Genomic DNA, 24,829 nt, shown 5'->3' on the forward strand with positions numbered 1-24,829 from the left:
GCACTTTGGGTCAAAAATGTGCTACAGACTAGAAATAAAATAGACACAAAAAGCTTCAGACATTTTTTATAGTGCATGTTAAAAAAAGGAAAATAAATGAACTTCAGTGGGCTACAAACTGAACTTAGATGACAGAAACAAAGTATTGATCCATATGTGCCAGTATCAATCCAATACCAATACCAGCACTGGTATCAATATTACTGATATTTGAATCTGCCCACCTATTATTTGGCCATAGGTGTAAATGTGAGTTGCATGTTTGGCTGTCTATCTGTTTCAGGCCTGACATGTGACCTGTCTGCCTCTTGCCCTAGGTCAGCTGTGATAATCTTAAGGCACCCCATGACCCTAAATTGGATAAGCAGAAGAAAATGGATGGATGATGGGTTTGTGCAAAATTGCTTTATAAGCAATAAACATTGAATATGGAGTGCATGATTTTATTTTTTTGATGGGAGTGATTTTTTTTCTTGAGAATCCTGTAAAATACAGCATGAACTCTTATGGTTTATATTGAGGAACACTCAGACACAGTATCTCTTAAATCTTGCGGGCCAATTAAAATCGTGAGCACGCTTATTATACAGAATGTCTCCAGTGAAAATGAGTAAAGTCTGATGAAAGTGAAGTTGGGAATTTGGCAGACTATAGTAAATCAATAATTCATGAGCTTGCCAGCAAAGAGTTCTACTGACCTAATTACACAGGAAAAGCAACAGTCTGTGAGCAGGATGCAGAAGATGATATACTCTACCTGCGACTGGATTTTCAATCAGGGATAGCTGGTAAAAAATTAACCAGAATAATGAGTGTGGCTCTTGTCTTTTCTGTGCTAATTATACCCCATAAACTGACAACATGCACAAAGATAAGCACATTTCCCAGGAGACCTCACATACATTCTTTTGAAGTGATAAACTATTCAAAGCTTCCAAATGACAACAATTATTTAATGGAAACCATGTGTTCAGCATGCGCGCTTTTTAGCAACAGCTGAGGCAGACATTCGTTCATTTGATCTGTTGGTGCACAAGATGAAAAGTGAAGCATCACCAAAGTCATTAAGACTTCATCTGTGAAACATCTATGCAGTCTTAAGGCAGTTTATCTCATTGTTATTTTAACTTGATGCACTGTAGTATCAAAACAGGGCCCCACCTTGCTTGCCTTTCGTGAAATAAACTAATTATGTGTTTCACTAACGCATTTATAGTCAAATTCTGAAGTCTTGTTACCGTTTCATCTTCACAGAATGTGCCATTGTGGTTCATGAAGGAGTGTACAGCCTTTATCATTTTCTAGGAAGATGGGAAATAGTTGCAGTGATTTATTACAGTATGTAAGGAAAAACAGTTTGTACACTTCTAAGAAGCTTGAAAGTCAATATTTGGTATGATTGTCCTTTATACTTCAACATGTTTTGGCTCTTTTTTGTTTCTGTTCTCTATCAAGATTAACCCACACTGCTTCAGTTATGTTGACATCTGAGCTCTGGGGAGGCCAATCCATGACCGATAATTTTCCTTGTGTGCTTTTCTATTTATATTTCTATATCAGCAGTGTGTTTGAAATTGTTGTTGTGCTAAAAAAAATAAAGCTGTGGCCAATCAGGTGTTTTCCAGACGGTACTGGTCAAATGAAATCTGATGGTTTTTTCTGCATTCACAAATCTATCAATGTCATTTTCTTTTCTTAACTGAATGTGTGGAGTAATTTAAAATAAAAATAAATAAATTAAATCTTATCTGGACTCCAATGTAAGTCTTAACTTTATGTTGTGGTTTTTGAACCATGTTGAATGTTGTTATCTGGCAGATTAATAAGACCTCCACAGGTTGAGATGCAGCATCAAATCATGACAGAGCCTCCACCGTGTTTTACACATGGCTGTAGTTGTGTTTGAATGATATGTTAAATATGTATGTGCAAACTGATATGTTTAGATCCACCACTCCATAAAATCCGTTTCCACTGATTTTCAGTCACATTAATGTGTAATCGGTCATACCTTGCCCCCCCTTCCTTCCTTAAGGAACTGCCTCTTGACAGTCAGCTTTCCACTGCGCCCATTTCTTATCAGGCTTCAGTGAACAATAGATGAATCAACTAAAGGATCAGATGAATCTCGCAGGGTTTTTTTTTGCTGGATTTTATCTGTCTTAAGTACGATTTTTCAGATGTTTGCCTGCAACAGAGATTTTACGCCTGTCATGATTTCTTTTGTCCTCCACTTGTCCAGTTTCTTCAAAATTTTAACCACACACTGCACATCATGTCAAGACATGCCGAGTTTACAGTAAATTGCTCTTTGGGAACCACCTTGTTGACTATTTTATGCCTGTCAAACTGTTATCTTTGGCATTTTCATATATTCAACAAAAGAAATCGGAACAAACTCAGTTTTGTGACGGGCTGCTACAAAGTGCCTAAAGATACAAATTGAAAATTGGTTCTTTGCCAAGTTGTGTGTAGACATGTAGCTTGTTTATGCATGTCTTGAACTATTGCTCAAGATCTCCTTAAACAAAAGAAAAGTCTGGCTTGGAAGAAAAATATGACGAAAGGAAGGCTGGTTCAAGACCTTTGCACAGCACTCATTTTCCAGTTAAAGGGGTTGATTTGTCTGCAGAGAGACATCTTTAAGGCCTTATCTTGTAACATCAGTAGCTGACCTTACTAATAATCTTGTGGCCTTATGGGAGCAAAAATTCCTACTGCCAAAAGCAATAATGGAAACCACATCCAGAAGAGGGAAGGCTGCATAGTCCACAGATTTGAGATGAAATGTGTATCATATTGGTGCAAACCTCAGCTGATCCCCCAGAATAAAGAGTCATCAGAAAAAGTTCTTTTTGAATCCTGAAGCCAGAAGAGATGCAAGCAATAAAATCAACCGTATATCTGTCCCCTTGCTACATTGCATAATTTGCAATATTTATCCAGTGACTATTTGAAAACTACAGTTTTCAAATAATCTGTTAAGCGTTTCTCTTTGCTCTGTCTTCAGCTCCTTGTTATTCCTCCCAGGATAATGATGATGGCAGGGTCAGGATAGCTTGAAGAATCTGTTTGCATTTCTGTAATCAGTCTGCTACTTGAACTGATGACTGACTCACAGATGGATAGAGATGGCACACATGCATACTTGCAGCATGGGGTAATGTGGAGACAGGGAACTCTCATATAAGCATGGATCACGACAAAGGCTTTTGTTAATCTGCAAAGAAAATTCTACAAACCTAAAGTCAGCAATGAGTAAAATCTAATTTTGAAGTCAGGATAAAATAATTATTTTCAGATCCTGACTGTAATATTTGAGATCAGAATCAGTTAGGGCTGGATAAGGTGACCTTGAAGCATCACTTTTTTATGCTGCATAGGCTGCTGTAGGACTGTCTGTGACGCACTAAGCATTTCTTCGATACACCTCGTTTCACTCCAGGTGTTTCTGTAACACCGCTGTATGCAATTTTCTTCCTGTGTTTTGTCTCCATCTCCCTCTGCTCTCCTTTTGTTTCCCCTCACCCCCAACTGGTCGCAGCAGATGGCTGCCCCTCCCCAAACCTGTTTTTTCTGGAGGTTTCTTCCTGTTGAAAGGGATTGTTTTTTCCACTACCGATTTTGCAGTTTAGGCCAAATCATATTAAGAAAATATGCAAACATATCAGTTCCTGTTGAAAGGAAGGCATTTTCCATTGCTTATTGTGATTTTATCACCAATATCATTCGTTCTGTACCTTGCTGCATATTGGGACAACTGTTGTTGTGATTTGGAGCAATGTAAATAAAACTGAATGGAAAAATGATAAACTACTACTAGTGGTAATTAGTGTTATTGCTACCAATAGAATACAAGACCAAGCCAAAAATAGATTGTTTCCTCCGTTTCTTTTCCATTTTATTGCAAACATACAAACCCAATTTTAAGAATGCTGAGATGGTAGCAACATCTCAAAAGCACAGGGATGAGAACAAAAAACAAAAAAACAAAAAACAAAAACAAAAACAAACAAACAAAAAAAAAAAAAACCTAGAGAAGTGGTACTAACAAGAAACAGCTGGAGGAACACTTTGTAACCAATTAAACTAAGTTAACTGGCAACAGGACCGTAACATGACTGTGTATAAAAAGCATCTCAGAGAGGAAGACTTTCTCAGAATTCGAGATTGGCAGAGGTTCAGTCTGCAATTTTGCAAAACAATTTCAGAATCATGGTCCTCAATGTGAAATTGCAAAGACTTTGAATATCTGGTCATCAACGTCACACAGCATCAGCGTTCTGAGGTTCTGTTGAAATCTGTGCGCGAGGGACAAGGCCAAAGTCATTATTGGATCCCTATGAGCTGAGGGCCCTCAGAGAACACTGCATTAAAGACAGACGTGATTCTGACATGAAATCATGGCATGGGCTCAGGAGGTTAAAGCTCTGTCATGTAAAGAAGAAGCCAATATGTGAAAGTGACTTGCATCTCTGATGGTACATTAATGAAATGGAATTGAGAGCTTGCACATCTGGAAAGGTAGCATTAATACTTTAGAGGTTTAAGAGCAACATGTAGGCCCATCCATGGAATGTTGTTTTAGGGAATGACTTTCCATATCCAAGCAAGAAACTGTTCAACTCTGTCCATTTCAAAAATGACAAATATGAAAGACCCAGGACCAGCTAGAATCCTAAGACAAAGAGGCACAGGGAACATGGCCCTGTCCCAACTCTGAGGTATTACTGCCATCAAATTCTAAACAAGATATTTTTCTTAAGGTAGGTCAATTTTCTCAGTTTAATCTGCCAGATAACATTAAACATACTTCTACATGGCTCCCAAACCACAACATTAAGTTAAGATTTACACTGGAGTCCACATAAGGTTTTACGTATTTTTTAATTTTACATTACTCCACACCTTTAGTTTAAAAAAAAAAAAAAAAAAAAAAGACACTTGCCTTCATACAACATGAAGGCAAGTGGTGACATCTCCCCTAGCCAGCCTTACTTTATCCACTCTGTAGACAGTTGGCAATTAAATCTTGGCAACACCCAGAGACTCTTTCACGAGTACAAGCTGAAGAGGACTTAAACAGTTCCCGTCGAAAGGGTCACGCCAAGAGCCCCAAATAGAACTTCTGGACTCGCCCAAATTTGAAAACCACTGGGGAAAGCAAGCCATCACGTGTGCTTTCCAACAGGGAAAAGGTACTTATTTGTTAAAATTCTAATGAAACAATAAGCAACCCTGCACAGAATACTCAGTTGCTAAAGTGCAACTGAGTATTCTGTGCAGGGCAAAAACCCCATTTTAAGTGCACCATGCCAAATATACATGGATACTCCAACATGAGTATGCCACAAGTTGCAATAATGGACAATCGTAACATCATGAGCACAAGAACCACAAACTGAAAGGATTAAAACAACAAAATTACTACCACACAACCAAAAATAACCACTAATCCCAACCAGAAGGGATCTTTTGTCCCCACAAAACAAAGTCACATACAAAATGACCCCATAACACAACAAGTTGCTGTTCACAAATGAGAACTATACCCACATAATTATCACAAGGTCGGCTCAGCACCGCAGTTAATGCAGTCACGTGGCCAGCAACATTCACAAGTCATCCACCACAAGTAGGCCGACATCGCCACAACGCTGAAGGTCACTGCACAAAACACTCACCTTCTCATTAGTCATCCATAAACACTGCCACACACACACACACACACACACACACACACACACCTAAAGGCTTACCTGACACAACCAGAGGGCCATAACTAGTAAGGGATCTCAAACGGTTCAATTTAGTGTTACTGGTTTAACACACCAAAACAGCTTCTTCCCCAAACACTGCTGACCTCAGTCCGACAGTAACTATGAAGAAACCACCATGTGCAATATTCTTCTGCCTAATTCCACGTCCTACCCATCAGGACATAGCTCCTAATGTAAATCTTATAATATGTAGATTACACACGTTCAGTTTAAGTGTGCAATATTCTTACATCCCAGTGTTACTAGATGGGTAGGCATGGTATAAATGTTTAAACATTTTAATTCACATCAGCAAGTTGTATTTAAATAGTGTATGTCATATTAATAATATTTCAGTATGTTTGTTATTTTAGATTATTGCATCACAAGGGAGTATTGCTTTCATTTTGCTGTGCTTGCATAATGGCAAAGCATCTTGAATCTTGAACTTTGAGCAACTTTCAGCGTAACACAAAGAAAACTGTGCATACCTGGTTTTCAATAGCGTGCCAGCCCTAAGGCACGTTTCAATGCTAAACTCAAACAGACCCATCACAGATGTCATTCACCGCCAAACTCCAAAGTATAAGTATGAGGCAAGCTCCAAACACAAACTAAAACAAAAACAAAATAAGAAACAAGTACTTCAGCGGAAGGGCAGCACAGACACCCAGCTGAAACTCTAAAGACAGTCTGCTCAGTCGCAGCGAACGCCTTAAGTAAACCATCACTCACCCCACCAAGACAACTGCTGATATTTAATCTCTTCTAAAGACTATTGATTGAGTTATGACCCTGCAGGAAAGCTACAAAATAAAGGAGAGTTTGTTGGAACATAAATGTTATTTTAAATCCTGTAATAATCCCAACTAAAAACAGCCCACACAGCATGAAGGCAAAAAGAAAAACCCTCAAATGTGCCTCAGGCATGCCTTTATCCACACTATGACAGGTGTAGACAATTGACAATTAAGCCATGGCAACCACTAGAGACTCTTGAACTGTCAACAGATAAACAATTACAATGGGCTCTTAACAGAAAGTGTACAAACAATAATCCAAAAACATGAACCAAGTACTATAGTAGGCCTGCAGATAGGGAACAAAAACTGTAACAAACACAAGCAGGAAGACAGGACTATTTATACAGAGTGCTGGTGAGGGAATGACTGATGACGTTACGTCCCATAATTAGTAACAACATACAGGTAAAGCGGTGGTACGGTGGTTAGCACTGTTGCCTCACAGCACGAAGGTCCTGAGTTTGCGTGGGATCCTCCCAGGTACTCTAGCTTCCTTCCACAGTCCAAAGACATGCACTTAGTGGGGATAGGGTAATTAGAAACTCAGCACGGTTGTCTTTATGTGTTAACTGGAGGTAACCAGAAGGCAGATACTAAATGCAAACACTCACGTTAATACAGAGAGGAAAACAATGGAACACAGAGGAAACAAAATATATGAGGAATCTAAACAGATAATCATATAAACAGGTATCCATAACTCGGGAAAAACTAGACAGGAACCAAAGATGATATAGTATATTAAGAAAAGAATTCAAAGTACTAAGATAACAACCAAAACAGAAACTAACAGAGTCTAAAGCTCAGACTTTGGAGAAATGGAATAAAAGCTTCCAGGCTGTGTGTCATTCCAAGCTGTATTCTCATGTTTCACTTTAGTTTTGTTCTATATTGGATGAAATCTTGATTTCAAAATTTGTGTGTTACTAGTTTTTATGTTAACAAGCGACATCCCAAACCCTTTAATATTTTTCTTTTTTCTTTTTTCTTTACATATCTTTGCGAAGTCTCTACATAAATGTAAAATGCACCCTGTTAGTGAAGCTAATTAATTCTGTGTGTACCCTGTTGTTTTATTCTCTGACCAGTAGATGTCACCAGCTTACTGAAAAATGTGCGAGGGAGTTCCTTTGACTTTTATTTTATGAAAACCACATATCACATGGCGTGTCTGGCTGCATGCTGTTGTTGTGCTTTCCTTACTAAAATACTGGAACGTATACGTTTTTTATGTGATACAAGGAGGGGGCTAATATCACACCAGCCTCAGACTAGAAGAGATGAATGTGTGTTATTTATAGCAGTTATTGGGCCCAAATTCTTTTCCCATCCCTGCAGTCACAAAGATAAGCTCGGGGTGGTCAGATTCCCCACAGGGTGAGCCTGGACTGAGCGGGCTGGGTCTGTGTGTGTTACTGCCTTTTTTCACTCTTTGCTGAACAACATCTCCCCCATGCAGAGTTAACTGGAGAGACTGTCGAAAGAAAAAGAAGAAGAAAAAGTCTGGGTTGCTGTTGTTTTTGGAGAGGTGTTAGGAACATATTCAGTGACTGTGCCATATCAGTGTTTAGTAATTAAGAATGACATCACATAAAAAAAAAAAAACCAACTCTCTTGCTTTAGTGTGCCAGAAAGATAATTTGTAGCCTCTAGCTAAATCTCATGTTACTCTGTGTGTAAACATATAAATAAACACATACAAGCAGAGGACATAATGTGAAATGATGCTTTTTATTGCTTTATAAATACACGTCAATTACAATTGAAAAAACTCTTTGACATGTGACTTACAACTAAATGGATCATGTTTTTTTCACTACTGATTTTGCAGTTTAGGCTACATCATATTAAGAAAATATGCAAACATATCAGTTGCATTTATTTCATACACTAATATTTGTATTCTATGTATTACACCATATTAATGGAAACTCATAACAACACATTGCTACGTTTTACCATAAAATTGTGCCCCAGGGATTGGTGCAATATCCCATAACAGTCATAATAAAACCTTAACTGCTTTTCTTTTTGTACATTTAGTGGAACAAACTGGTAGCCAGATGACCCACTGACATCATAATGCTGATGAGTCAATGTTTTAAAAGGGATGTGGCTTTAATGACACCATAAAATCAAATTTATGCAAAAATAACATGCTTGACGGGGCATGTGGTTTTATTGTATGTGACTAGCAGAAGTGGAGTTTTTAACCCCTCGTCTTACTATAAATCACTAGTTTAATAGGTCCAGGCATGAGAGTGAACAAAATACACGGACAAGATATTTACTTTCCTGCTGGCAGACTCAGGTACTCATCCAGACTGACTAACACAGGGCTGAACAATCCTGATCATGAAGGATCTCAAGGGTACAACAACATACAACTATCATCCAATTACATGCCTCTTCACAACATGGAACATGGAAGCTCCTATCAGGCATCATAACAGTTCATACATGAGCACAGCTCAGAAAGTCATTGGAAAAAACACCAGAGTGCCGAAGCACCAACTCGAGAGAGCAGTACAGTAGGTCTCCAAGAACAGATGGACCAATCTCAGCGCTGCAGGGATCAACTACAAGAAAGCTCATGACTCCATACATGGATAGCACTGTACAAGGCTAATAGTGGACTAATAACATTGATCAAGAACTCAGTGGGACTATAGAAGACAGCACTGAAGGCCAACTCCAAGGCAATTACACGTCACCATCAAGTGAAGAATATACCAAGGTGCTACACTGATGTTCTGCATGGGCCCCATCCCCTTAGCTAACGCATAACTAAGTGTTTATGCGGATATAGATTCAGGAGTAGAGTGACCATCAGCCACCTTAATAGCTGAAATCCAAGACAGTACCTGGTTATCCCACAGACCAACAAAAACCCTGATGAAGATGATCAGATCAGCCACCACCAGGTAAGGAAGATGTTGAGAAGATAGGTAAATGATATAAAAAAGATCGAAGCCATCAACACATATGCTCTACCAGTCATCAGAATCCCAGGCAGAATCAAAACTGGCCACGGGAGGAGATAGATGCCACTTATGTCAAAACACAAAAATTCTTCACAATACATGGAGGTCTCCGCCTGGAGTGCAGCAAGCAATGGAAAGAGGGAGGGTGAGGGCTGGTGAGTGTCAGAGCAATGATCCAGGAGGAAACACAGAGCATCCAAGAATACATAAAGAATGAGATGAGCTGCTCCCAGAATGCCTCAGCCAGCTCAAGACAGATGGTTATGCAGAACAGGAAGAGGAACTATCGTGGACCACCAACTGGCTGGAAAAGTATACAAGAACATCTGTACTGCATATGGACCAGAAGACCAAATATGCTGATCGGAGACACCACCAAATCTGCTTGAGAACAGTACTGTGAAATTTTCAGTTCCAGCTGCTGTCAAACCAATCAGACATAGTGGTGGTTAACAAGGAACACAATTTTGTGAAATGTCCTCACTCCCAAGTATTTCGCAGTTAACCACTGGTTAGTGGTATTATAACAAAGTGGAAGGGACTGGGAATGATAGCAACTTAGCCATGAAGTGGTAGACCATGTGAAATCACACAGCAGGTTCAACAGATGATAATAATAATAATAATAATAATAATAATAATAATAATGGATTGCATTTATATAGCGCTTTTCGGGTGATGATGAGGTGCATAGTGTGCCATGGTCATGACTTTCTGCAGAGTCAATCACTGCTGATGTCCAAACATCACGTGGCATTCAGATTATCTCAAAAACAGTGCTTAGAAAGCTTCATAGAATGAGTTTCCATGGGCAATGCAACCAAGCCTTACATTACTAAGTGCAGTGCAAAGCATTAGACTGCATTGTACCAAGTGTAAAGATCGGTGGTGGGGGGATTATGGTGCGTGGCTTTCAGGAGTTGGGCTCGGCCCCTCAGTTCCAGTGGAAAGGAACTGTTAATGCTTCAGCACACCAAGACATTTTGGACAATTTCGTGCTCTGAACTTTGTGGGAACAATTTGGAGATGGCCCGCTGTTCCAAAATGACTGCACACCAGTGCAAGAAGCAAGGTCCATAAATATAATACAATACAAAACAATTTTATTTATATAGCACATTTAAAAAATCAGAGGTGTGCCAAAGTGCTTCACAGAATCAAAAGACATAGAAGAGCGAGCTTGATGTGGAAGAACTTGACTCGCCTCCACAGAATCCTGACCTTAACCTGACAGAACACCTTTGGGATGAAATAGAGCCAAGACTGCAAGCCAGGTCTTCTCATCTGTGTCTGTGGAAATCTTTTCCCAGAAGAGATGAAGCTGTTATAGTGGAACATTAAAACCTATGGATTAGGAATGGTATATTTACAGCACATGACAGTACATGATAAAGTGGGATTCATTGGTGCATTATAAAAGGAAAATGCAAACGTTACTACGTTTAAGCATGAATGCCCATCCTTGACCTTAGAGAGAGTCTCATTCAAAAAACAATGCTAACAATATGACAAGTTCTGGTATGGTCTAATAATGGGGCTTTTTTGGGATAAATATCTCAAACTGCTATTTATAAAGTCAACAATCAACTGTTATTGTACACTTACATTTAGGTATTTTGGTTATAACTTAACAGGCTGTCAAAAACACAATCATAATTATTGAATTTCTTTTTTATTCAGCAATATCCTGTCATATTTTGAAATCACAGACATTTGTGGGCACTTTACTTTTACTCTCTACATTTTGTCTAGTTTTGTTTGCTTTTCCAATTTTCTGCCTCACCTGTCCATAATCAAAGTATATTATCATCCCAGTATATGTTTAATTACCTTGCCAGTTGCCTTGTTGCATTTTGTAGATATCCAGGAAATTTCTCATATTTTTTGTAGTTCAAGTCTGTTTCTTTTCCTAATGTATGACCTATCCTATCTACCTACAGCCTTTCTTTAGCACAGGGGTGTCAAACATAAGGACTGGGGGCCAGAATCAGCCTGGTGAAGACTCCAATCTAGCCCACCGGATGACTCTGGAAAGTAAAAGTGGACATATACATTTCTGACTTTTAACTGTGTTTTAAAAAGTTTTTCCTATTGATAGAAAACTCCCCCATGGCTATGCACAATACACCAAAGTAATTTAAATATAGATTTCTGTAATTTTACACACATTTACCTTTTCTAATCTAAGCTCAAAGAGACATAGATATTGTCGAAATTGCACTAGATGTGTAGTTAAACTTCTTGAGCTTGGGAGCTAATATAGAAAAAAAAGTTATAAAGCTACATGTTTTAAAGACTCTTGTCCCTCCTCCTTTTTATAATGTTCAGAAAAGTGAGCAGTACGCATTAACAAGTTTACATAAAGTCTGTTTTCATTTATAAAAGAAATATTGTGATTCCTCTGGTTTCGGTCCTCAACATAGCCTAAAGATTCTCAGGAATTCTCAGGGAACACATTTCTAAGAAGGTAACGGATTGTGCTTGTCAGCTACTGGAAAAGACATCGATCAAGCAGCCATGCAATACCTCATCTCTATCCTTCTAGTGACCACAGAGAAGGCTTTCATAATTAACGAGGGTCAAGATTCTCTGACCTGTGTGCACAAGCAATGAAATCCATTGAGCTGACACTTTGTTAATCATTGTCCACAAAAAGAGTTTGACCTGCTACTGGTGTCTAAGCAACAACTCTGCTATGAAGGTATCACTCTCCTCTCATGTTCTGGCCATTACATGCTTGACATTTTTGTGCAAAATATACCTCAGACTAGTAATAAACAGATATAGAGCAATATACTGTGATGTTTTATCATCATAATTTAATTATGTTGCCAAATTCTTCAGTAAAGAATTTAATTATGTTTTGTATATTCTGTTTGTAAGACAGGGGCTGGTGAACTAATGAATAACATGTCCAGCAGCCTGTCATTTTGCCTCTCGTGCTCTGCCTTTGATTTCCACCTGGGTTCTGTTTTTACACAGCAAGTCTGTAATCTAAATGCAGACTATGTACAGCCCTGCGCTGTGATCCCACGACACATCAAAGCACCTGTTTTGATTAATAAAATCTAAACATGTGACCTTTCCTTCTCTTTGAGAAATGAGACGAAGCGGTTGCTTAGGTGCATGTTAAAAGCACAAAATGTCTATCCAGAAAAAAAAAACCTGTTGGCTGTATTAAAGTTTATTTACTTTTTAAAACATGTGATGTTTTTGGTGAAGTCATAGTTACTGCATTTCACTCATGTAGCAGTGGCAACAGAGAGAAGGTCACATTACTGAAAGGTCTCTGTATGAAACGTGTGACTCATAATGAATGTCTTAAACCTCCACCCTTACAAAAATGAAAATTTTGTACCGTAGTTTTTGGATCTTTCTCCAAGTAAAAAATAAACACATTGGGTCTGGGTGCAGTTTCCCCCTCCAGGGGCAAGGGTACCTAGACCTGGGGTACAAAGTACGCTTGGGGAGTGTGATTGTGTGTACAGTGTCTATTTATGTCTGTCTCCACGTTGGGTGAGTGTTGAGTAATTGCATATGAGAGCATGAGGGTGGGAATGGATGTTTGTATCTGTGTGTGCCTGTTTGTTTGTGTCTATATGTCAGGTCGAGTATCAGACGCCACCTCTCTGGCTCTCCATGGTATGGAGGCCTATCTCCCCCCACCACTCCCCCTGCTAGTGGCAGATGCCCTCAGACATCGGTGAATTGGTGGTTCCTTGTGTTCAGGGATGGGCGTCCAGGTACCCACTGGCTCACTCCTGGTGGCTGCTTGTCGGGGCCTGGAGCCTGGGGCTCGCTCGGGCTCCTTCGGGGGTGGGGTGCCCTCGGCCTCTCGGCCTGGGGCTCGGTCACTCTGGCACAGCTGGCTGCCGGCGGAGCTCACGGGCACGTCACTGCAACCCCCCTGGCTTCTGCTCCGCGGCTGCTGAGTGACCCCTCATCTGGGGCTCCCCTCAGCTCTTTCCGGGATAGTGGCGCAGCTGCCCCTCTGTTGGTCTTCCTTGGTCTCCTTTGCTCTTGGGGCCTCTGGATGTCTGGAGTTTTGATCTCCTCCATACCTGCTTCATGCCCTGGAGGACGGGGCTGTGGCTCCCCACACCCTCTAGCAGATCATTACATGAAGGAACCTTTTAAATACAAGTGCGTCCATGCTCACAGGTGTACACACGGGTGCTTACATACACAAACTACACCCTTTTTGGCTGCTACCTCAAAGCACACTGTGCGCTGTCGATCTTACGTGCTGCACAATAATATTTAATATTTAGTATTTACTGTTATATTCACATAGATCATCGTGATGATGTTGTTTATTTTATTGCTCTCTTTTTCTTTGCTTATTTTCTCTTTTTTTCTTTCTCAACAGGTGATCCAGGTGATCGATGTATGTAGTTTCTGTCTGTTTGTTTTGTTGGTTTTTGGTTTTTGCCCTTTATCACCGTCCCTCTTCCCCGCTCTTTTTCTTTCCCTCTTTCTTTCTCCCTTTTCTTTTCCCCAGTCAAGTCTGTCCCGTGTTCAGCAAATGAAAATAAAATAAACAATAAAAGCAAAGGTGAATCAAATAGACCAAACGGCAAGGCTGGGATGGTCCATTTGGTAAAGTAAATCCGTTGGGCATCTTTCTTTGCCTTTAGACAACAATTCTGATGGCAAAAGAACCAAACGGGACAGGCAAAAAATAAAATAAAATAAAATAAAATAAAATAAACACATTTACACCCACAACATACTGGGTGTGTACAGTTAAGAAAGTGTATGAAAAGGATTCTTGTTTCCTTATTTACACACCTGTTTGGTCACTTGGGTGGATAAAAACAAACAAACAAACAAACAAACAAACAAACAAACAAACAAACAAACAAACAAACAAACAAACAAACAAACAAACAAACAAACAAAAACAACTATACTACTAATACTTTTAACAGGGGATTCTACTGAACAAAGTTGCCATCATTGCTCATATTTCACAGATTAACACATCTTGCCCCTCTGTGCTATAGCAGGGCAGTTACCCTGCTTTGGGTGCAGCTGTAAAGAGCTGCTATAATCACTTTGAGCCTCAGCTGATGTTGAATGAACAAATTAGCTTTAGAATACTTTGGCTTTAAATTTTCTGCACAGTGGATAAGATGAAACACATGACCGAAACTATCTTCTAATAATAGTTTTACTATATGTAATAATCATTTCATCCAAAAATGTAACAAATTAATCCAAGTAAGACATGTAACAACAAGTTAATGTAAGTAACATGTACCCACAAATTAGTGTAAGGAGTAGAAAATTAATGTAAGTATTGTCTGTTACAACAACTTAATGTAAGTAGCAAATGTCACTACTAATTAAATAACGCACAACTCTAATTCACAAATTTAGTACAACCAAAGTGGCAACATCCAGGGTTTTTAAAGGTCAATACACAAGTGCAAAACAAAAAAAGGAAAGGAAAAAATATTCTAATGACACGGCCACTTCATACCAGTTACATATATATGTATATATATATATATATATATATATATATATATATATATATATTTTAATTGATATTTGGTAATTGTACAAAAGGAGGAAGTCTGTGCTGTAATTTTTACCAAATACTAATTAGCAGCTGTTCATTTATGTATACAGTCTCTGAATGCATCTTGCTAACTAAGAATGCTCATATTAGCTGATAGGCTCTAGTCCCAATATGCCCGTGTTCTCCTTTTTATACAGTCTGTGGTTAATGAAGCAATGCACGTTCCCAGAGTGGTTTTAGAGCTTAAACCAGCTGAGCTACCCTCTATCACACAGTACATCTTGATTATCACCATATTAATTATTTGTAGTTTGTTTAGCTCATTGTCACCTACAAACATACTCAGCTTGTCAAGTCAGAACGGTCCCAACCAACCAGTCTAACTGGACTTTTTTTTTTTTTTTTTTTTTTTTACCAAAAACACATCCAGATTCTTCATCTTTTTAATTTTTCTGTGGCAAACTATTTTTGTTGTGTTGTTGTGTACTATGTATTTGAGAATTTTTTTTTAAATAATAAGTTGATCATTACTACTATTAAGCTGTCCAGACCAGTTTTATTATTTTGATATCAAATTAATGCTGCTTCTTTATTTAATTTAGTTTAGTTTTACTTTAGTTTAATGTTATATTTCTTTAAGAAAATCCCACCTTAACATAATGATTTTATAAGTAATCAAATTCCACTCATTCAACGATCTGAACTAAATAAATTCTGTTGCAACTAGGAAACAATAACTTACAGTCGGTCAACTGGTCTAAGAAATTTGCTGGCAGCTGAGACTAAAAGTAGACAATAGACATGCTGTCCGCAATCTATGTGAAGGAAATTTGTTTGGTAACACAGAACATGAGTAACAGAAAAAAAGTTAGTTATGCAAGCCTTGTCTGGAAGAATGTGAATGCTTTATTTTCCAGATTTTGTGTACTAGCATTTTTTTTTTTTTTAGATCAACCTGTTTGAATAGATTGATTGATCTCTGGGGGGTGATTAAAGAACACAATGGTAAATAGAAATATGCGTTATTTTCATGGACAACAGAAGGAGAACAATGGAGCAGGAAGACAGAGGCTTGTATGTAACTGAGGCAAATATGCTGCCACTCTGACAGACCCTCTTCTCATTTAACTCTCATCAGAGAGCTGAAAGAACTTCCTGTATTTAAGACTCTTTCAAGTCGGCTCCACTTAGAAGCAACACATCTGGTTTGTTATGTTACCATTAACCAATTGAAGTCTAATTCAGCCAAGAAAAGAAAGAAATCTGTATCCCTCATTTGTTAACATGAACACTTCTGTCAGATTATTGACTTTCTAAACATTTTGTAAAGCCTGTTTCGTTTACACTAGCATGCAAGCAAGAATCTCTGTACCGGGTTGAGGAAAGGCCAGGGTGTCAGGTGGAGGGAAGGCAGCTGTGGACACAATTGTCCAGATCATAACAGAAAACAGGACTTGGTTCCTGCTGGAAAAACACAAGTTGTTTAGTCATTAAGAAAGGGAGTATGAGTCTTCTTGGCATGATTCCCGAACAATGCGGGATCTTAATGTTTTTTAAGCTAAAGAATATGACAGATTGGATATCATTAGGAATTCTTGTGCTGAATTCTGTGGCATGAGCTTAAATGCTGAAGGAGAAGCTGAGGGATTTCCAAGAAAGAGCAAAGTGGTGCTTGAAAAATAATGTTTCATGGCTTTGAGATTTTGGAGCGAAGTTGTGGTGAAGTAGCTCTTCAGAAGGGTGCCAGCGAACAAAGACCTTCATATGCATCTGCAGCTCATATCTCTGCATTTTTCAGACCCCTTACTGACATCCCTCCAACTCTGTCTTTGCCTGAGGTATCCATACATGTGGCACACAAAAGATATAAAAGTCTTTGATGTTGTCCCTCTTCACAGACAATTGCACTCCAGTGAGATCCATTTATCCTTTTTTTGTTCATCTCCCAAGCAGCTCGGGGTGAATAAATGACTGTATGCTGAAACTGATTTGCAAAAATAAGAAAGAAAAAGCCTTTCTTCACAAACTTCTATGTAAAAAGACCATCAGAATAAGGCATGATCACAGCCTGATACAAAATGCTCTGGTCTCTATAGGTAATATACTACTTCATAACAAATCTAGGGGATAAATATTTTTTAGCTATTTAATTTTTTTAAGGCTTCAAGTTACAGATGTATCCACTTTGACTGGCAGTTGGCTTTACCTAGACCACAGGTGTCAAACTCCAGGCCTTGATGGCTGCTGTCCTGCTGGTTTTCCAACTAACCTGCCCTTGTAGCTTCTTATTGGCAAAGCACACCTGATCCAGGTAATCAGTAGCAGGTAGGGCAGGGATATCTCAAAAACAAGTAGGATGCTGGCACTCAAGGACTGGAGTTTGACACCCCTGACTAGACGCTGTAGGGTTCACCTCTCCTAATAGACATCTCTGGCCATCTCACCTGCATTTGTGGTTTTGGTTTTGTACAAATTGCATTGCCCTGTTTCATGTTTCCAACACAAAATATAGAAAATCTTGGGTTGTGCACATATTCTGTGGATATGCTCCTAATTTTGCAGTCCTTATAGTAAGATGTCTGTTTTCTGAATTTCTAAGTTGGAGTCCTAGTTGTTCAAAGTCTCTAATGAAGCTCAGTTATTATTTTCTCAGTCTAGACTCTGACTGCAGACCCTGTCCCCCTATCCCTGGCTCATGGCCAGCGTTTCGTAGGAATGCTTCTTCATGGTTGGCATTTTGTAATGAGATTCACAGTGTATGCTAGGTGAGGAATTTGAGGTATGTTCACCATATCTAAAACAACTGTCTCTCCAAAACCAGTCAGAACTTGATGTACTCAGCGCTATGTGAAGGAGTCATCATTTCCTGTAACGAGTTCCTCTGTCATCCATCTGTGACACAGTCAACAGACCCCTGCATTCTTAAAATCACATGATTGGTGATAAATTGTACCTTAGAGGACATAGTGGGGTTGAAAGGTTTTAGATACTGCAAAGGGGAACTCCAAAAAAGCGTCATTATCAACAGATGCACTAAACAACAGCAGATATCATTCTTGTTCCAAATGCTAAGCAGTGTGGCGTGGCTGCTAAAGTAAAGGAGTAAGACATTTTTGCTATTGTGAAACAGAATAATGCAATAATATGATGTGTTACACAATCACACAGTATTATTATTATATTACAGTATTATCACTATTATTAAATTAAATTAAATTGCATTTTTGATGGAATCTAAAGGATGACTGAAGGGTCAGGTTAAATAGGAAACATGTTTTCTCACAACGCTGGTTTCATGTGTCGGGATTTCGAGATATTTGCCTCTGAGATTTGTAGAATTTTGATTTAATGGATGAAGAAAATAAAAAACAACACAAATCTTACTAGAATCTGAAACAACAACCTGGCCCTCTGAAAACTATTAACACTCTGTTTTGTGAAGCCTGTTGGGAGCTATGGTTTTTGGATGGATTAAAGCAATGGTCTGGTGTTTGAGGAAGTGTGCTCATCTGCTTTCTTGTGCTGAGATAATCTGTATGATAAATGTGATGCTACTGCTCACAACTGGTTAGCTTGGTTTATCATAAACATTGGGCTAGTCTGTCTTTGTTGTAATGATAACAGAATCTATTAAAAAGTTATGACTCATTAAATCTCTTTTTAATCAGCTGGAGTTGCCAACAGCCGGTTAAAGCTCAAGGCAACAACTGCTTTGCATCAAAACCCAGGAAAACTGTGGCACATGACACAGTAAAATCTGTGAAAATATGGTACGGTTTTACTATGAAGGGATTTTTCTTCTTAGACTTTTCCCCCCTACTGTTTTAACCACATGTTGAATTTTACCATTTATGAAAAAACTGACAAAATTACCTGGACATTTTCCATTTTTCCATTGCCCATTTTTCTACTAAAGAAATCCTACAGATAGATGTATCTCAAAACCTCCTCACACTGAAAATAAACAGTAAAAAAATCTTAACTCGGTTGAATAGGTAAAATGACCTTTTAATGCAATGATTTATCACTTTATTACAAGGTGCTATTCATTCTATTGGGACATATATTATCCATCAGTATGGGGGTGGACAACATGTTGACAAAAGGCTGCTCATTAGCAGAATTTCCCATTCACACGTTTTCAATTGAAAGGTCAAGCAGTTGCATAATCCCAGAGTTTGGCAAGCTTCAACTGCTTAGATTGGCAAGAGACATGACTTCACAAAGCACTTCATTTTCAACAGAAATAACACACATAAATTTCTGTGGCTGTGCACCAGCTTCATGAAGCACAAACTATGAAATGTTCCATGTAGTAAAAACAGGAACAAAGACAACGTAATATTTAATACATTGGCGTGTATATTTCAACATAAGGTGTTACAGTAGGTTACCTCTTAAAGATTTGCACAAGCCATTACAGACCGGCAACTCATGCCCAATAGATTTACATATATTACTCCTATTTACAGACATTTAAGTGTTTTTAATATACAAATATGCAACATTTGAATTGATATGTACATACTTTGATACACAGTGCACACATATATACACAATATCTATGTACAATCTTGATTCAATATAGCTTTTTTGTGGGGGTGGGGGGGATTATTTTTAATCCGACAATCATTATGGTGTCACATATCACATTGATTTCCAGGAAGTTGTTTATCTCGAGTGCAAATGAAGCCAAAACTCAGAACCACCAGTGGTGCAGGATGTCCGAGGAAAATCAGGAAGTGTGCTGATGTGTTGTGTGTGGAATGTGTGAGCTTCTTCCCAAGATTTTATGAAAGACATGGGAACAGTTTGTGAGAAGGTGGGCTGACTTATCCAGCAGTGGTCAGTCTCACTTCATCAGAGCCCCCTGCTTTCTATCTGTGAGTGTGTGTGTGTGTGTATGTGTGTGTGTCTATAAAACTTGAAGGAGATCTCATTTACCAATGCTGAGCAGAAATGAAAGCCATCAAATTTAGGACTGTCTTGTGCAACATGAAACAATTCCTTCAACAAATCATAAAAGTGCACATAACCACAAAAATCTGGCTGATAAATGTAACTCCACATGCTTCCCTTTTTTATTTTTTTTTATTTTACTTTTTTCCCTCAGGTCAAAGCAAAAGGTTCGAATCAGGTTTACAAGCCACTAAAATGTGGTTCTAAGAAAAACAAGAAAAACGGAAAGCTAAACACAACGGATGAGGTGACTGCCTTGGTTACTTGGAGACGAGTGGTCTGGAAGAGTCGTTTTCACCATCACTACACACATCTCGGCTGCTATATGGGTTTTATCTTTGTAAACACTTTAACAGGGAAGGGTGTTCGGCAGCACTGCGGGGAGGCACAACAACCTTTGAAAGCATCAGGATTCCTGGAAAAAAAGGTTCTCGCTAAAGAAAAAAAAGGAAAAAAACACTCAGAAGAACTCATGCAGGAATCTGCAAAACACTGAATATTGAAGATTTATGATTACATTCAATAGAACAATTTAAAGCCTGTGCATGCTTTTTTCTCATTATTTATCTAACGTTTCTGCTGAGGTTATCTAAAGAAAGAAAGAAGATGTATGCACGTTCCCTAATGTGTCCATATTTTCTGCTTCTGTGAACCTCGCAACACCCTGTTTCATGTTTTTTTTTTTCAAACTAAAAAAAAGCTTGATTTTCTGTATAATTTTAAGACATTGCAGTTCCTGTCATTCATGCCATTTGGTGCCACTGCCAAACATGTGTTTACTCTGCTTGAATAGAGGACTTGGAGGAATTATCCAGCTCTCTCCAGTAGCCGGTACTACCTGTTGGGCTCCGATTGGTCATCTTAGTCAGCAAAGTCGTTCTGCGGAGGCTACTGTCTGAGTCTTCTTTCTTGAAGTCGGTGTTGATTTTGCGGCAACACGAGAAGCACTGCACAAAATCCTGGAGGAGGTGGCCACTGAAGATCATGTATATCCACGGGTTACAGCAGCTGTTGAGACTGGCAAGGAGTGCAGACAGAGACACTGCTGTGTTCTCTGAATCTGGAGAACAGAGAGAGGAAGGAGGGAAAGGATGATTAATTCGCAAAACATCTGGTACAGGCTGTAGAAATGCCTGTTTAACTCAGTGCCTCTGGTGTCTAAATGCTGCCTAAATGTGCCAGACTCTGAAAGTTACAAAGGTGTGTCAGAGTTAGAAGAAATCTCTGTTACAGATCCAACTAGTTTTAAGACTTTTGGAATAAAATGTAATTTTCATAATATAAGCAAAAGGCGGTAATCCACCTCCTCAAACACTGACACTTAGTCAGATAGATTTAAGTATAAATTCCTTCTCTCTTCCTACATCTGAAACACTTTGATTGGAGGATAATGTAATCTGTTGGTGTCTTCACTGTCACAGAGTTCCTCACACCAGTAACAAAGGAAGCGATGATAAATTAATCAAAGGAGCTTGCAAAGAAAACTGAGAACCTTCACAGACATGACAATAAATTAATGCTTTTACAAAAAAACAGGATCTGTTTTCACTGCAGCCACGGTCATTTTCTAAGCCAAGACAAGAAATTTTGGCGCCTAAAATTATAAGGAAAAAAACTATAATGAAGACGAGGAAAGCTATAAACAGTGGTCCAACTCAGGGAGGAGTTTGTTTCATCAGCTGCCAATATAGTAGGCCCATACAGTTTATTTAGTGCCAGGACATGAGTTTATAGAGCTATATAAATGATTGTTGTTGTTTTTTACCTGCAGGTTGATGATATATATAACAACAACAACAACAACAACAACAACAAAACCTACCATGGTGCCTTTTTAGAACTTCCCCAAATTTCTACAAATTTGAGTTATATTGCACTTTATGTTGCACTTTATGGTAGGGCAGAAAAATACTAGAAACCAGAATTTGAAAATGTGTAAATGTGAATCATCTGTAAATTTCCTGTAAAATTTACTCTCACTGAGCGCTTTGGGCCCAATTTTTGTGGGCTTTGGCCTTCCAGCTAACTACCACAATATTTGACTTTATCATCTAATTGCAGTTGTCATTGTTTGTGTTTGAGTTGTTGGAATTATCCATCTCACTAGGACTTCAAAAACTTTATTTCAAAACAAGAGAGATAATAATGAAAAGTGATACAGCTAACCTAAGAATTTTACACGTAAATTTTTATTCTTAACATTCACCCCACACACACCTACTCATCCCAACACCGTCACCAAAAGTTAACAATTGAATTCAGCCAAGAACTGAATGAACTTATCAGCTAGCCAGCAATAATTAATTCTACTGATCCACAGTCAGACTGATAAACTTTGAACAAAAGTCTGAAATATTTTTCTGTGAATTCACTTTTTAAAAAACAGGTTAAAATACTTTAAGTAAGGCAAAGTAGGGCATTTGATAATTAGTGCAATAATATAGTATTGCTGTATTAGTACCATATAAATTGTATAAAACAGGTTCGGCTAATGTGACTTAAAACTTTTGTTAAAAAAAGATGTAATCTGATTTTAGACAAGAGGAGATAAAAGGGAAACACCTTGTGGACAGGACACAATATGTTTCTTACACATAATTTATACTAGTGGCGTGGTTTTAAAGCGCCATAACATTTGACCACTTAACGTCTCAAAATGCAGATGTAGGATTTTTTCCTTCCTAAATCTCCCTGGAAAACTCGGGGTTTCGAAACCTAAAATTCTCCAAATGGACACGTACGGAACATAAGATTTCATTTATTTGGTGAAATGTAGTTGTGGGTGTGAGTGTGAGCGCGTGTGCGTGAAAGGTTTGACACTGTATACTTTTTTAGATTAGTATGTTTACACGTTTTGGTTTTGTTTGTCAAATAAGTTCGTGCGTAAAGGCGCGCAATTCGTGGATTTTTTTCCCTTGCGCAACGCGATTCTTAAGTTTCTGTTAATTTTCTCCTCCTGCAATTCTCAACATTTTTAGAACGATTAAAAGTGTGACATTTAATAAGTATTTTGTTCATTTATAAGCACTCACCATCCCACTGGAAGTTTTCATCCCACACAGACCACATCTGCACGATGAAAAACGGTGCCCAGCAAACAATGTACGCCAAAACGATCACAAAAGTCATTTTAACGGTTCTCAGTTTGGCTCTTGAGATAGTTGTAACGCTGCTGACCGAGTTCTTTCCAATCAGTCCATTCCTGCTTGCCGCACCAGCCGTCGTTTTTCTTTTCTTGTATTTAATATTCTTCCAAATACTGTGGCAGATAAACCCGTAGCACATCATGAGAAGGACCACGGGCACCAGAAAGATGCCCACGGTTATCCAGGTGATGTACGCCCTGGCGCCCCAGGGCTCGATAAAGCGCGCCCAGCAGTCGTAGACGCCCGAGCCGTTCTGGATCTCGCTCAGGGAGAAGATGAAGTACTGTGAACAGCTGAGCACCAGGCTACATATCCACGTGGAGATGATCATGATGTACGAGCGTCGTGTGGACTGCTGTAGGGTTTTCAGAGGGTGGCAGATGGCAATGTAACGATCCAGGGTCATCATCACCATCATATAGGTGGACGCAAACATTCCCATCACCTGGAGGTGCTTCACAATCCTGCAGAGAAAGTCTGGGCCGTAGAAGCGGAAGGTGATTTCCCAGCACAGCTGTGGCAGCACCTGGAAGAAAGCAACCACCAGATCGGCCAGGCTCAGGTGTTTGATGAAAAGGTGCATTCGCGACATCTTCTTCTTTGTGTTGTACATGGCCAGCAGGACGCTTACGTTCCCAATCACAGCAACCACGAAGGTGATGCTCAGAACCATTATCTCTATTTGTGCCACCTCCTCGTTCCTTGCAAACGGATCTGATCCGTTATGCTGGTCGGTGCCGTTTCCAGATGTTCCCATCATTAGGTCAGTGGTGACAGTGAACACCAAAGTCTGGTTCTCTTCGTTCAGGAGCATACGTTTGTCAGGAGCGTACATGGCACTGCCCCTCTGTGCGCCCTAGCAAGACTTAGTGCCAGAGGGGCTGCAAAGTGCCTCTCCAATCCGTATATGGAGCTACCTGGCGCCCGTAGAGAGAAACTCGTTGCTTTGTGAATTGTGTCTCCTGTCAGCGCTTTTTAAACTCGAGTCAAATTTCAGACTGCGTGCGCAAAGCAGGATGCACTGCAAAAACATGAGGCACCTAATGATTAATTTATATTGTGGCAAGCACACATTAATTCAAATAAAATGTAAAAATAAATGCAAAATGAACACAGACATCAATGAGGGATACTTTTCAGTGAAGATGTACCCAACGCAATCTAAAGTGTTCAAACATGCGAAACGTGCGTTTTCTTGAAACTGTGTTTGAATATCAGTATAAATATAATCAAGCCAAAAATGATCCGTGCTGCGTTTCCGATTCCTTGTCTTGCTTTGGAGACAAAAAGTTTAAAATGTGACTTCCACAACATTATGGCTAAAAAAACAAACATTTTTTGCAGTGCAGAGCCAAGCCCTTCCCGATGCTTTACACAACATCCACATCACCACAACTCCGCGTAGGTATTGTTTATTAGGAACTTTTGTGGGTATTAAAAAGTCACAAAATGTGCTGAAAATGTAAAGTGTTTAAAGTACAATGAACTGGGTAACACAATTTTTATTTACAAATTTTTTTCATACACTTTATGAATATTTGAGGTCCAATAAGAAAAGACAGTCCCACCCAACAGTTCACAAATAACATTTAAATGCTTTTTTCCCCAGCATAATAAGCTTTGCAGAGGAATTGTTATAAGGTAACTGTAG

General features: G+C 38.9%; 1 protein-coding gene across 2 annotated transcripts; it reads right to left on the reverse strand.

Annotated features, from left to right (window-relative positions):
• Nucleotides 1-19,063: 19,063 nt before the first annotated feature.
• Nucleotides 19,064-24,136, reverse strand: avpr1aa (arginine vasopressin receptor 1Aa). Of its 2 annotated transcripts, XM_040026243.1 has the most exons (3): nt 23,065-24,135; nt 20,871-21,092; nt 19,064-20,466 (listed from the first exon to the last, which is right to left on the reverse strand). In XM_040026243.1, the coding sequence occupies exons 1-3, from the start codon at nt 24,011-24,013 to the stop codon at nt 20,354-20,356; spliced, it is 1,284 nt and encodes a 427-aa protein (XP_039882177.1). In that variant the 5' UTR covers nt 24,014-24,135; the 3' UTR covers nt 19,064-20,353. The 2 variants fall into 2 exon arrangements, with proteins under 2 accessions (XP_039882177.1, XP_039882178.1); XM_040026244.1 differs by lacking the exon at nt 19,064-20,466 and having other exon boundaries at nt 20,625-21,092; nt 23,065-24,136.
• Nucleotides 24,137-24,829: the final 693 nt, after the last annotated feature.

Source organism: Simochromis diagramma, unplaced genomic scaffold, assembly GCF_900408965.1.
Source record: "Simochromis diagramma unplaced genomic scaffold, fSimDia1.1 OVJJ01000293.1, whole genome shotgun sequence".
NCBI classification, from domain to species: domain Eukaryota; kingdom Metazoa; phylum Chordata; class Actinopteri; order Cichliformes; family Cichlidae; genus Simochromis; species Simochromis diagramma.

Bases quoted from the DNA above. Each gene is read 5' to 3' on its own strand.
- avpr1aa (XM_040026243.1), bottom strand. From the start codon at position 24,013: ATGTACGCTCCTGACAAACGTATGCTCCTGAACGAAGAGAACCAGACT. The intron at 21,093-23,064 runs GTGAGTGCTTAT...TCTGTTCTCCAG, and splicing joins TGAAAACTTCCAGTGGGATG to ATTCAGAGAACACAGCAGTG. The intron at 20,467-20,870 runs GTAGTACCGGCT...TTTTTTCTTTAG, and splicing joins GACCAATCGGAGCCCAACAG to CGAGAACCTTTTTTTCCAGG.